This window comes from Sinocyclocheilus grahami, unplaced genomic scaffold, assembly GCF_001515645.1.
Source record: "Sinocyclocheilus grahami isolate Dianchi unplaced genomic scaffold, SAMN03320097.WGS_v1.1 scaffold74.1, whole genome shotgun sequence".
Lineage (NCBI taxonomy): Eukaryota > Metazoa > Chordata > Actinopteri > Cypriniformes > Cyprinidae > Sinocyclocheilus > Sinocyclocheilus grahami.
This window is the reverse complement of record NW_015505253.1, coordinates 340,560-352,130: the sequence shown is the minus strand read 5'-3', so window position 1 is coordinate 352,130 and position 11,571 is coordinate 340,560. Positions and strand designations below refer to the sequence as shown.

The 11,571-nt window shown below is 41.4% G+C and overlaps 1 protein-coding gene across 1 annotated transcript in view; it reads right to left on the bottom strand.

Annotated features, from left to right (window-relative positions):
• The window catches only part of LOC107585713 (kin of IRRE-like protein 3), a 66,792-nt gene extending 55,232 nt beyond the window's left edge, over window positions 1–11,560 (bottom strand). Inside the window, exon 1 of the mRNA XM_016272848.1 lies at window positions 11,085–11,560. Within this exon, the coding sequence (XP_016128334.1) occupies window positions 11,085–11,124 (40 nt within the window). The 5' untranslated portion in view covers window positions 11,125–11,560. The remainder of the gene's footprint in view (window positions 1–11,084) is intronic.
• Window positions 11,561–11,571: the final 11 nt, after the last annotated feature.

Below are 11,571 nucleotides of genomic sequence, written 5' to 3'. Positions count from 1 at the left end.
CGCTTAGGAAGCTCTTTTCAGTGTGTATCGTGTGCCTGTCCCTGTGTGTGTGTGTGTGTGTGTGTGTGTGTGAACTTCCTCTTCAACTCCGCAGAGAACTGCAGGGTTTGGACACCTCGCCCAGACAATAGTCACAGGCCATTAGAGATTTCTCTGTCTTTCTCTGTGCAGGGTTCGGTGCTGTAATCCTTTACAGCCCTCCCACAGCAGTAGAGTGGCTGGAATGCATCAATCAGGAAGGTCCAGGGGCACTGCCTGACATTACCTCATCGTCTGAAAGAGGCTGTGTATCAAATTCAACCCATCAACACTACCCCTTTTGATCCACCCAGCTCTAGCCAACCTGTGCATTCAAAGCTTGTCTGCTTTGTTACGGCTTCATCATTGCCCCCAGGTGTCTCCAAATGCCCTATCCAGTCTCCTGTGTCAGACGGTCACTTTTCATCTGGTATGTCTTTGTTACTGTGTTTCCTACTTTTAAACTGGGAGAACAGAGGAAGGGGTTCCTTCACACCAGTACAAGGGTATCCATTACTTTCAGAGCTAAGATGCTGGAAGTTAATCTGTTTGACCCCCCTCTTTTCCTCTCTTCCCTTTCTGCTTTGGCACACCACTTTGTCAAGCCGCATGGACTCCTGATCCTTCCACACCTTGGCTAAATGGTTCTCTCGCTTTCTTTGCTGCCATCCTTTCTACCCTCTAAATCATTTGATTGCCCCTTCTATTTTCCAAAGGCACTGGCTTGTTTCAGATAACTTTGGATCGCTCGATAAAATTACCATGCTTGGACACATGAGTGACGGCGGAAAGCTTGTTTGAGGCGCCTTGACTGACACCCCTCACTTGATAGCAAATTGGCCAGCTTTTCCCTCGACCTCCCACTGTGGCGTTCAAAGCCATGCCGTAATATCCCAGCAATCAAGAACAAGAAAGACGTTGGGGAGAGAAAAGGAAAGACATACATGCTTTTCTAAATTTCTTGCCCAGCTGTCTGAAAACTAAACAGAGATGCCTTTCAACCCTGGTGTGGTGGGGGAGGTTGAGTGAGGTCTTCTCTCCGGTGTGGAGTATTATGGTTAATGGTCGAGCTCACAATCCCAATATTTGCGCTCACATTCCACTGGGGTTTCCAGAGAAGAAGAACAAACTATTTGGTGAAGGGATGTGAGTGTGTGTGTGACAGAGAACGAAAGAGAGACAGAGAAAGAGAGAAAGAGTGAGAAAATGAGCTCACAAATAGCTGATAATGACGGTCTTCCTGTCTGCATGACAGTCTTTATGCTAAAGGCTCAAGTGCTGAGCTGAGATATGATGCTATCTCATAATGGAAGCAGGTATAAGATCCTATGCTGATACAGAATCTAGACAGCGTTAGCAGAACTGAAATCAGTATCCAACTAGTGCATGGATATCAAAGACTATATTACTATAATTACTATATCAGTATGAAATACTCCATAACATTCTGTTTGTAGATAAAACAGGACAGATAAACTAACCGAAAAGCTTTACTGCACACATCTAAAAGTGGCAGAACCTTTTTTTACATAATTTATGAGCTCAAACATTTTTTACCAAATAAAAACTGGCCTTCACAATGTGACATTGTGTGAAAACCTAAAATGACTTTGACACCACTGTACTGGATCGCATGAAATGCTGTAAACTGAATATCAGGGGCAAAGTTTGATCCTAAAGCATCGCACACAATATTACAATCAGATTGTGGCTTTCTTGAGAGCTTTTCTGTCTCTCTCAGGCACACAATGTCTTCTGTGATGGAGTAATCGTTAATTAAGCAGTCAGGCTTTGACTAATCACCCTACAAAGGGCATGCAGCTTTAACCACGAGACACTCATCTCAGCTGCCCCTCTGGCACACCCTTCAACTGTGTGTGTGTGTGCGAGAGAAACAATCAATTACTTCTAGCTGTCGGTCCATCTGAACATCTATGACTCACCAATGAATGCATGCATGAATCCATAAGTACTACAAACCCCACAACAGATAATAAAGGAACATAATGTCGAATCTCGCTCAATGATTTGCAGTGCAGCATTTTTCCCCAAACGTAAATACAAAAAAATCTAATATTCAATAAATAAACAGACAGATAAAATTAATGAACAGTTTTCATAGCAGAATTGGATTTTTTTTCCACCGCAGAAAACATCCTCTCTTATCAGGGCCATCTTTAAGACCGGGCTTAGGGATCTCGGCCCGAGAGGATAATATGAGCCCAGATATTGCAGCAACATGGAAGATAAATTTCAATTTACTTTTGCTTTCTGTGTCACAGCAGGAGATATGAAATTTTGTCTTGGAGGACTGAAGGTGATAGTAAAATAGGAGTCGATGTGCGCTCTACCAAATCCCAGCTCATTCTACACACGCCTGTGTCAAAACACTTCCTTGCTCCTGTTCGTACCAAATTGTGATTTCCCCCAGTAACAAGTGACACTTTTCGCATTTTGGGAGAAAAAATGCAAGCAAAGTGCTTCTAAAAATAGGAAATGAGTGTTTGAAATTGTGTCTCTTTCCTTAGGCATTGTTTTAATGATTTTCTACAAATTAACTCAGGCTGCTGAGCCTCACCCCTTTGTGATCAGGGAGTAACGTCAGCAGTAAACACCCTCTTTTTTTCACTGTATGCAAATATCTGTGATTATCTGACCCTACTGCCTACTGTATGTCATCATCAGAATAAACACACTCCCCTAAAAAACAACAACATTGTTGACAGGAATCCCAAGGGATGTGGATACAGAAGATAAAATTCCGCTCTAAGAGTCACTCTCGGCCTTGGAAAACAAACTGTCCGTTTTAATGTAACTGAAGACCTCCGATGACATCATTGCCCTCTTTCATTTTCTCCTCTAGAGGAAGAAGTCAGCACAATTCCTCTTTGTCCACTCACTCGCCTTTCCGCCCAAGGAAGATGAGGTGAGGATGTGGGTGGACGGAGATGAGGCATGAGGAAGAGAGGGGCTGAAAAAACAATGGAGATGGAGGAGATGGCCTTGTCCCAGAGTGAGGAACAACTGGCCACCTCTCCTCTGGGCTCTGCCATTAGGCATGCGAGCTGGAGACACTGACAGCTGATAACAAAAGCCCCCCTGAACGCAATGCCAAGTTCTTTATCTGTGTGCTCCTGCATGGGCAAGCTGATTACAGCCTTTCCCTCCAAAACCTTCTCATTTGCTTTCTCTATTCCACTAATTTTCCTCAATATTTGCCTGCGTGTGCGCATCTGTTTGGGGGGTTGAAAGCTGCAGAAAACGTGGGTGAGACCCCAGGGTCGCTGTCTTATGTCTGTGAACAATACGGCTGTGTGTAGCATGTCTCAGGCAGAAAACAGAGAGAGCCATTGTTTCAAGACCCCCATAACCTAACAGCTGTATGTGTCATCAGGAGCACGGTTTGAACGTTATGACGGGCAAATGAGGTCGCGGGAAATATGGAAAACAAGGATTTGTGGCCTTTTCTCCACAGGAGGTATTGGAAAGGTTAACTTACAGATTTTTGTTTACCTGCAATCAGGGCTTTCCTTTTTTTACTATATGGAGAAGCTATAGCATTATCCTTATCTCCTTAGTCCTATTCACAAACTTGAATGTCATTCTCAACATCAGTCCCAGCAACACATATAAAATTTGTACACTAGAATGTTGTCTGGGGAGAAAATCTCGCGATTTGCTCTCTGCTGTAAACAAAACTGACCTTTATGTTGAATTTGTCTCTGAGCGCCAACCTCTCCCTGTAAAAGAGCCCAGAGCACTCAACCGCTCGCAGCCAGTCCATCTCGCTCCGGTCTGCAGAGTGCAAGCAAATCAAAGCAGGCCAAAACTCATCCATATCTATGCCATACGAGCATCTCCTAAATAATGCAGCAGTCTTCCTGCACCAGACAGATTCTGCTGCATCGGCGCTATTGTGAATCGTGTGTGTCACACACTTACTCTCTCTAACTCAAACGCACACACTCATCACTAAACTTGCTCGCTTCCAACTTTTCTACTCCTTTTCAATAAGGAAAAACAGGTGAAATATGGAAGCCCATTTCTGCCTCACAGTTAAAAGAAAATTGACTTGCATTGGGATTTCACATTTGCAACTATATATCTATCAGTTGTCACTTTATTTCTTACAATTGTGACTTTGTATGTCACAAAGTGACTATTTATTATTTTAAACTTTATCTTACATTGAATCAGAAACTGGTTTCCACAGAAAGGAGTAAGCAAGTGAAGTAAGAGGAGAAGGCAAAGAATGACACTAATTCTCTGTATTATTATGTCAACATTTTATGGTTGATCATTACATTGGACACATAACCTCATATTACACACCTTTACATTAAGCCTCTTAACAATACACACACATACATAAAAAAAAGTGATTTTCAATCCCAATACGGTCTCCTAAGACATTCAGCTCATGCATAATACAGAAAGCTCCTAAAACAAACCTAGAGAGCCACATGGCCAGAAATACCACCATTCAACCCCGCTCAATCTCAGCGCCCAGCAGTCCTCACCACTAATGGGAGGCCCCGTGTGCGGGTCAAACTATATGTCCCTCTAATGGAGCCAGCTAAGACATCAAGTCTGCAGATCCGCAAAGCTGTTTGTTGGAGTGTTTACATGTGTGTGGCTGAGTCTGAAACCGAAGCCAGCAGCCTTGCTGCCCAGTCAGTCAATTACTTAACAGACAGCAGTTGAAGGCATCAACTAAAGAAACTGGTTTCAGACAGGCTTCCCAGCCACCTGTAAGAGAAACAGGCCAATTTAGCTCAAAGGGAATTATTTAAGATTTTATAGAGAATTTGGACAGAATCACTGTTTTATGGCTGATCATTGAGTCGGCCAGCGATTCATTGAATGAGCCGTATCACATTGACTCTGCAATGGATAGTAATATCCAAACTATTGTGAAAACACTATTAATTAGCACAGCAACAAGATTGGCAGTTTAAGACTAACTTGTAAGCACAAAACACAAGATACTTCAATATAAATAAGACTTTTTTGGATAAATCTAAGACAATATAAACGAATCTAACGCATAAACACTCACACATTTACACAAGTTGCCGGACGAGAGAAAGTGAGGAAATAATGAGTTTAAGAGAATGAAAATGTGAAATCACAAGTTTATAGCAATATGTGCCATTGCATAGGCCTAAACAACCATCAATCACTTAATAAACCCTCGCATTGAGTTCCTCAATAAGGTTAACATTTATATTAAATGCACCAGTTCAGCTAGGATCTGGAGGTACTTGCGTTGCCTGTGTAGGGGGTTCCCTTTGTTGTTGTTGTTGCAGAAAAGGGTTTCCCAAGGTTGCTGATTGGCTGGAAGTTCAGTAGTCATTGAAGTGACGTCTTGGATGTTGGCTGATGAATGGTGCAGAGTCAGTGGGCTGGTTGAAGTTTTGAGGCAGGCACAGTTGCAGTTGGACTTTGTGGCAAAACTTAACTCAGAACACAAAACTCTCAACGAAAAGAAACTAAAGTAAAAGAAAGAAGTTTGATGAAACTAGATGGTGTTTTTTTTCATGGTTTTGGAGGAGCAGCTGGCATGTAAGCCAGAGCATGATCAATGTGCGCTAAAAAGCAGCGGCAAAAAGGAGTGGCGAAAAAGCATGGCTAAAAGCAATGGCAAAAGCTGTAAAGGCAAATAGCATAATTTGACGGTGTCCTGAGTTTTTAAACCGGGCTGTTGGACACATCCCAAATGGTGTCTTGACCAATAAGACATTGTATTAGCTCGGGGTGCTGCTATGTTTCTCCTCCCAATACATAAATCAACATGCTATCTTATCAGTCAAATGGTCCGAAATTTCCCGCTCTTGCAGAGTATAATTTGGACATGATTTCTATAACAAGAATATAATACATTTTACAAAGTATTGATTGATAGAAACGTTTAATGCATTAATTTTCAAACTCATACACACCCAACATGAATATAAACCTATAAACTATTCAATAGTTATTCAAAAGACATACACAACGAGAGATTAGTACATGACAGTCAAATGTGTGGGTTACATACATAATATGGAGTTATTCATAGAAATGATCAGTTGCTCATGAGTCCTTTTAGCCTCATTTAGGTGCATATATCTGCAAAAGAGAGTATCTGTCATTCTGTGAACGTGAGGATGTGCTTTGTGAGGAACAAAAAGGTCAAAAGGTCTAGAAGGAGCCTGGTCTTTGTCCTGGGTGGGGAAAACCACCCAACGCAGTCTCTACTAATGGTTTCCCTTATGTGGTGGTCATGATGTTGTCTCTTCAATCATTAATCTTGAGTTTCTTGCCCCAAATCTCATTCCTGAGTTGGGATTATCAATAAGTGTTCTTTTGTGTTAATGTTGCAAGCTGTTCTGTGAAAGAGTTGGTTGGTTAGGCTTGCTTCAGACTGGCTGGTGCTAGGGTATCGTGGACATATTTATGACATTGTCTTGTCCTGGGCCTCTTTGTGGAATTTGGCTCTTTGGGTTGTTTTAACACCAATCTGATTGAATCTTAAATTGTCTGATTCTCTCTGATACCCTACACACCATTATGATGCCTAATGGTCTAGAACAAATCTGAGTCAGCCTTAGACATAACTAAGAAAGTACTTAATGATAGTAATTATTATTTGTATAGAGACAGAATCATGTTAAAACAAATTGATATTTACATAGACCGTGGGTTACCCCAGACAGCACAAATGCATAATATGTGCAGATTTTTATGTTTAATGTCTTCATGCATACTAAGTCAATACATTCAATTGTCCACCTTGCTGATACTGAGGCTCAACACTACAAAGCAGGAAAGAAAGTGCGTATGGAACGAAAGTGTGCGTTAGGAAACAAAATGATTTAATATTTAAATAAAAATGCACAAAGGGATAGTCAGTTATGCATTTCTTTTGCTCTTTACAAGGCAAAAGGACTAGGGAGGAAGGAAGCAGTAGGCGAAAGTCTTATGATCTTAACACGCTTCCTTTGAACGCTGCCTTATGGGACTTGCCAACCCCATGCCAAAGGTTTAAAAAAAAAAGCACAGTGCTGGAGATTACTTGGAATACCGATGGCACAGTGCAACAGAATTCCACTGGGAGACTGAGGGACATTCCGAGAAAGCAAATTATGGCTGGGAGAAAGAAGCGGCTGAGCTTTGGTAAGGGCATGCACATGAATATCTGGCACTAGGGGCTGGTCTCTTCAAGACTCTGTCATGTTCTCTGCTTCAAACCCTGCTCTTTGCTACTAGTTCTGAGCCTTCGTCTTGTCAGACACTCTGAAATCATGTGTGTGTGTGTGTGTGTGTGTGTGCGTGTGCAAGAGAGAGAGAGTGAGAGAAAGACAGACAGAGAAGACAAAAAAGAGGGAGACCAAGAGATAAAGGAGATGTGTGTTTGCACCTGCGTTCGGGTGTCTGGGTGAGTGTGTAAGGAAGCATGTGTGTTTATGTGAACCAGGACAATCTTTCTCTCGCTGCGCTATCTATCTATGAGCCATTATTCAGAGAGCGAGCTGGTGAGTCAGATGTGAGCTGCTGGTGGTTTTTCAGAGTGTGGCGTGCTGCTTGTATAGATGTCAGGTGAGATGAGTGGTTCAGGCCGTCCGGGAGCCTCTCTGCTCCTCCCAAAGCAGCTGCCACCAGTCTGTCAAAGAATTGCTCTGCTACATCCTATTCTTCCCTCTCCCCCCTCCTTCTGTCTTACTTACACACCCACTTAATAATGAGAAAAACATCTAGAGTGCAGCCAGAGTCATATTTTCCCCCTAAATGAGTTACAAAGTCCACATGAAAAGCTCAATAGCCAACAAATGTGTTCCCCTGAAATGCGTTAGAAAGTCCACATAAAAGCCAATAGTCAACAAATAGCTGTTATAAAGGAAAATTGATAACATATCCTCAGATAAACCTCTGTTATTGTACTTAACTGAAGCATACTCTACATTTATGCTATGATTATTACAAATTTAGAACCTATTTGCAAACCAGGCAGGCATTTTATTAACATTTCCGCCTATATTTTCCCTCTAAGTTTGTGATGGTGCTAGGCATTTAGATTTAACATTTAAATTTAATTACCGCCTCCATGGTCATATTTTCCCCCTAAATGAGTTACAAAGTCCACATGAAAAGCTCAATAGCCAACAAATGTGTTCCCCTGAAATGCATTAGAAAGTCCACATAAAAGCCAATAGTCAACAAATAGCTGTTATAAAGGAAAATTGATAACATATCCTCAGATAAACCTCTGTTATTGTACTTAACTGAAGCATACTCTACATTTATGCTATGATTATTACAAATTTAGAACCTATTTGCAAACCAGGCAGGCATTTTATTAACATTTCCGCCTATATTTTCCCTCTAAGTTTGTGATGGTGCTAGGCATTTAGATTTAACATTTAAATTTAATTACCGCCTCCATCCTTGTCAATACGGCAGCCTCATTTATCAAAGAGACAGACAGAAAGCGCAGCTTAACCGCCAATAAACATTTGTTTTTAATTCTTTTACTGGAGCACCGACCGAAAGCGCTTTGCCTCGCTGGCGGTTACACCGTTAATTGGGAGAAGAAACACTTTTGGATCTGAGGGGGCCGGGGGATTTTGAAGCCTTTATCTAGAGCTGAATCAAAGCCGGCGTTAATAATACACCCAATGAATAAAATATTTGTTAAAAGGCGTGGAAACAACCGACGCACGGTAAAAATAGGCCAGGCTCGAGGATGCTGTACTATTCCGCAAATGAATCAACCTCTCTAACAGCCTACAGAATATGCAAAATGTAGCGCCGCCTTTGGTGTGAAATAAACAGCGCAAATTTGAATATGGTGCCCGACAACTACTTAGGAGTGTACAAAGAGTACTGAGCTTTTAAATGCAACACTGAAGAAAACAATACTCATAGATTGTGCAAAGAGAGACATGTTTTCTTTATGTTTTCATGTTTGAAAATAACTCAAATTGCATGTTGTTGTGCAATAACAAGCTTACACACATTTTCACTTTGCACAATGTCACTCTGCAGTAGTGATGAGAATAACTACAGTACTTTTACAGTACATACTTTCTAGGAAATAAACATTTGGAGGGAAATGTTAATCTTATTGCACTGCCAAATAATGAAGTAATTCCAGATTTTAACAGAATTAATTTAATAACTCATAAAAATATTAATAATAATAAAAAATAAATGCATTTTAATGACTTGTGTGACAGACGTCATCTTACCCTAAATCTTTACAACTTATTTACAACGTACACTGACTTGCAGAAGCTAAGTCTGAATATAACACAATAACAGTTCTTGCTTCGTTTGAGTAGGGCAGTGGTTCTGACAAGAACAGTTTAGCCAGATTGATTCAGTATCTGCTAGCTAACTAAAACTAAGTGATATTTCTTGGCCGAGTATTCTCAGTAAAGTTCTGAAATTGAACAACAACGGTCACGCTGAATGTTTGTCATTCACAAAATAGAGCCGACTCATACGAGTCATTCGTTCGGGATCATGCTGTACTGTTGGCGGTGCATGTTTGTGAGTCACTAAAACGGACCTGTTCATAAGACTCGTTCTGTAAGAATTCGGACTATGTTTATGAGTCACCAAAAAATAACCTGTTCATGAGAGTCATGCGTTCGGGAGTCGGACTGCACTCATCGCACTGAGTATAGTACGGTGTTCCGTCGGCGTCGGTGTGAAAAAGCATGTTCGAGAATCCTTAATGGAATCCTCTAAATCCATAAAAATCATTCGATTTCGGTCTTTTTAAAGAGTGGAAACAGTTCCCCGTTCCCAACCCTACTCTGCAGCGTCTCTGTCAGAAACAAAGAGGCAGCGCACTGAGTGCAGCAAGCTATAGCCAGCTCATTCATACTCGCAACATATCAGGATAGCAAGAGATGCCCGCGGCCACTCTACTACATAAAGTACAAAATAATGAATACATCATAATCTTTCAGATCGCGCGCATTCCCGGCTCCCCTTAGACTTTATCGTGAAATGTCGCACCTCTGCCCGGCACCATTTATATTTATTTAATGCTGTTAAATTATTCTGTTTGAGAGAAGAGATTGTGCCTTCCTGATTGCGTTGGTTGTGAAATTATTAAGAGGTGTTTCTTCTGTTTTGGAGACTGTGATCAGCACATCTCTTATGCAGTAGACCTCAGTCTGTGGCTTTTAACACACTTTTCCAATCCCTCAGAAGGGTGTTAGCTGATAGCCATTATCATGGTCACACCAGGTTCATCTTTCTTCAACTTTTCTCTTTCTATGTCTGCTGTCTGAATGATCTCACTAAATGGGGCATTGGAAAACATCCTCAAGTATGTCATGTACATTAGGCTATAGCCTCCAGTCCAGTATGCATATAATGCATGATTAGTCAGAAACGCAGCCACTTGTTCCATGTACTACTGATGCTCTCGCGATTGCATCAAACAACAACAACAAAAAGTTCCCAAAGCACATCTATTCAATCCTTAACACATGCATACACACACCATATTTAAGAGGTCAAGTTTTCCGTATGCCAGAGTAGCCTATTTCTTCATATCCTCACAAAAGGGGAAAAACTAGAGTTTACAAAAATAAATGCACCAAATACCAAAAACTATGGCACTCATGTTTCGGACATGTACCATCATTTATTAGGCCCTACCTTGCAGAAATATGCAAATACATATATTTCAGTAGCTATTATGTGTTATGTAGCTGCCATTCCATCACTGTACCTCGGCACTGCCACAGTACTTTTCTGTAGGGGCACAGTGAGCAGTATATCAACATCAGCTGCATTATGCTGGAGTACACGCCTGTATTGGACAAGTTTAATTTCCAAATTACCCTTGTTTGCATTTGGCGCAGTGCCACTCGCCCAATATATCGGCAGGGTCTTACTAGGACCTCATATGTCACAAAATGCAATTATGACACACCTAAAAACCACTGCGTTAACTTCAAAACGGGGCGCGCTGAACGATCGGTAAACGCGTTATGATTAGGCTAATACACACACATCCGATTCTATCATTAGAATAGTTACTGAACTAAAACAAAACGTCTTACCTGTTCCTAAAAGGCACAATGCGATGTAAAACGTCAACATCTTTTCGGAGTCTTCAACACTTGTCCTGCAGTCTAGACTGAAAGTGTGCGCACGAAAGCTCCGGCTGGACTGAATGTGGAAGCTGGTCCTCGCCCACCTCTTGAATTGGGTAAACAATTTAAAACACAGCAGATTAGGTTAACCTCAGCTCTGAGAGCTGGAAGTCTCTACTGCCATCTGAACACAGTCTAAGCATCAATGCCGTTTGTCTCTTTAAAGTTTACAACTTTCTCTCGATCGTTCCCGTGTTCAGTTAATATTTCCCAACAAAATTCTGTTCAAATGAAGTTGCTTCAATGCGCAGGTCTTGAATCAATCCAAGTACTTGGAGTAAATCCTCTGTATAGGGGTCATAGAAAAAAATCTCCGTTTCTCCTGATCAGCGGGGCTCCGCTCGCCGGTGCAACTGAGCGCGTTTCAGCACCACAAGCTCTATAGCGCACATAA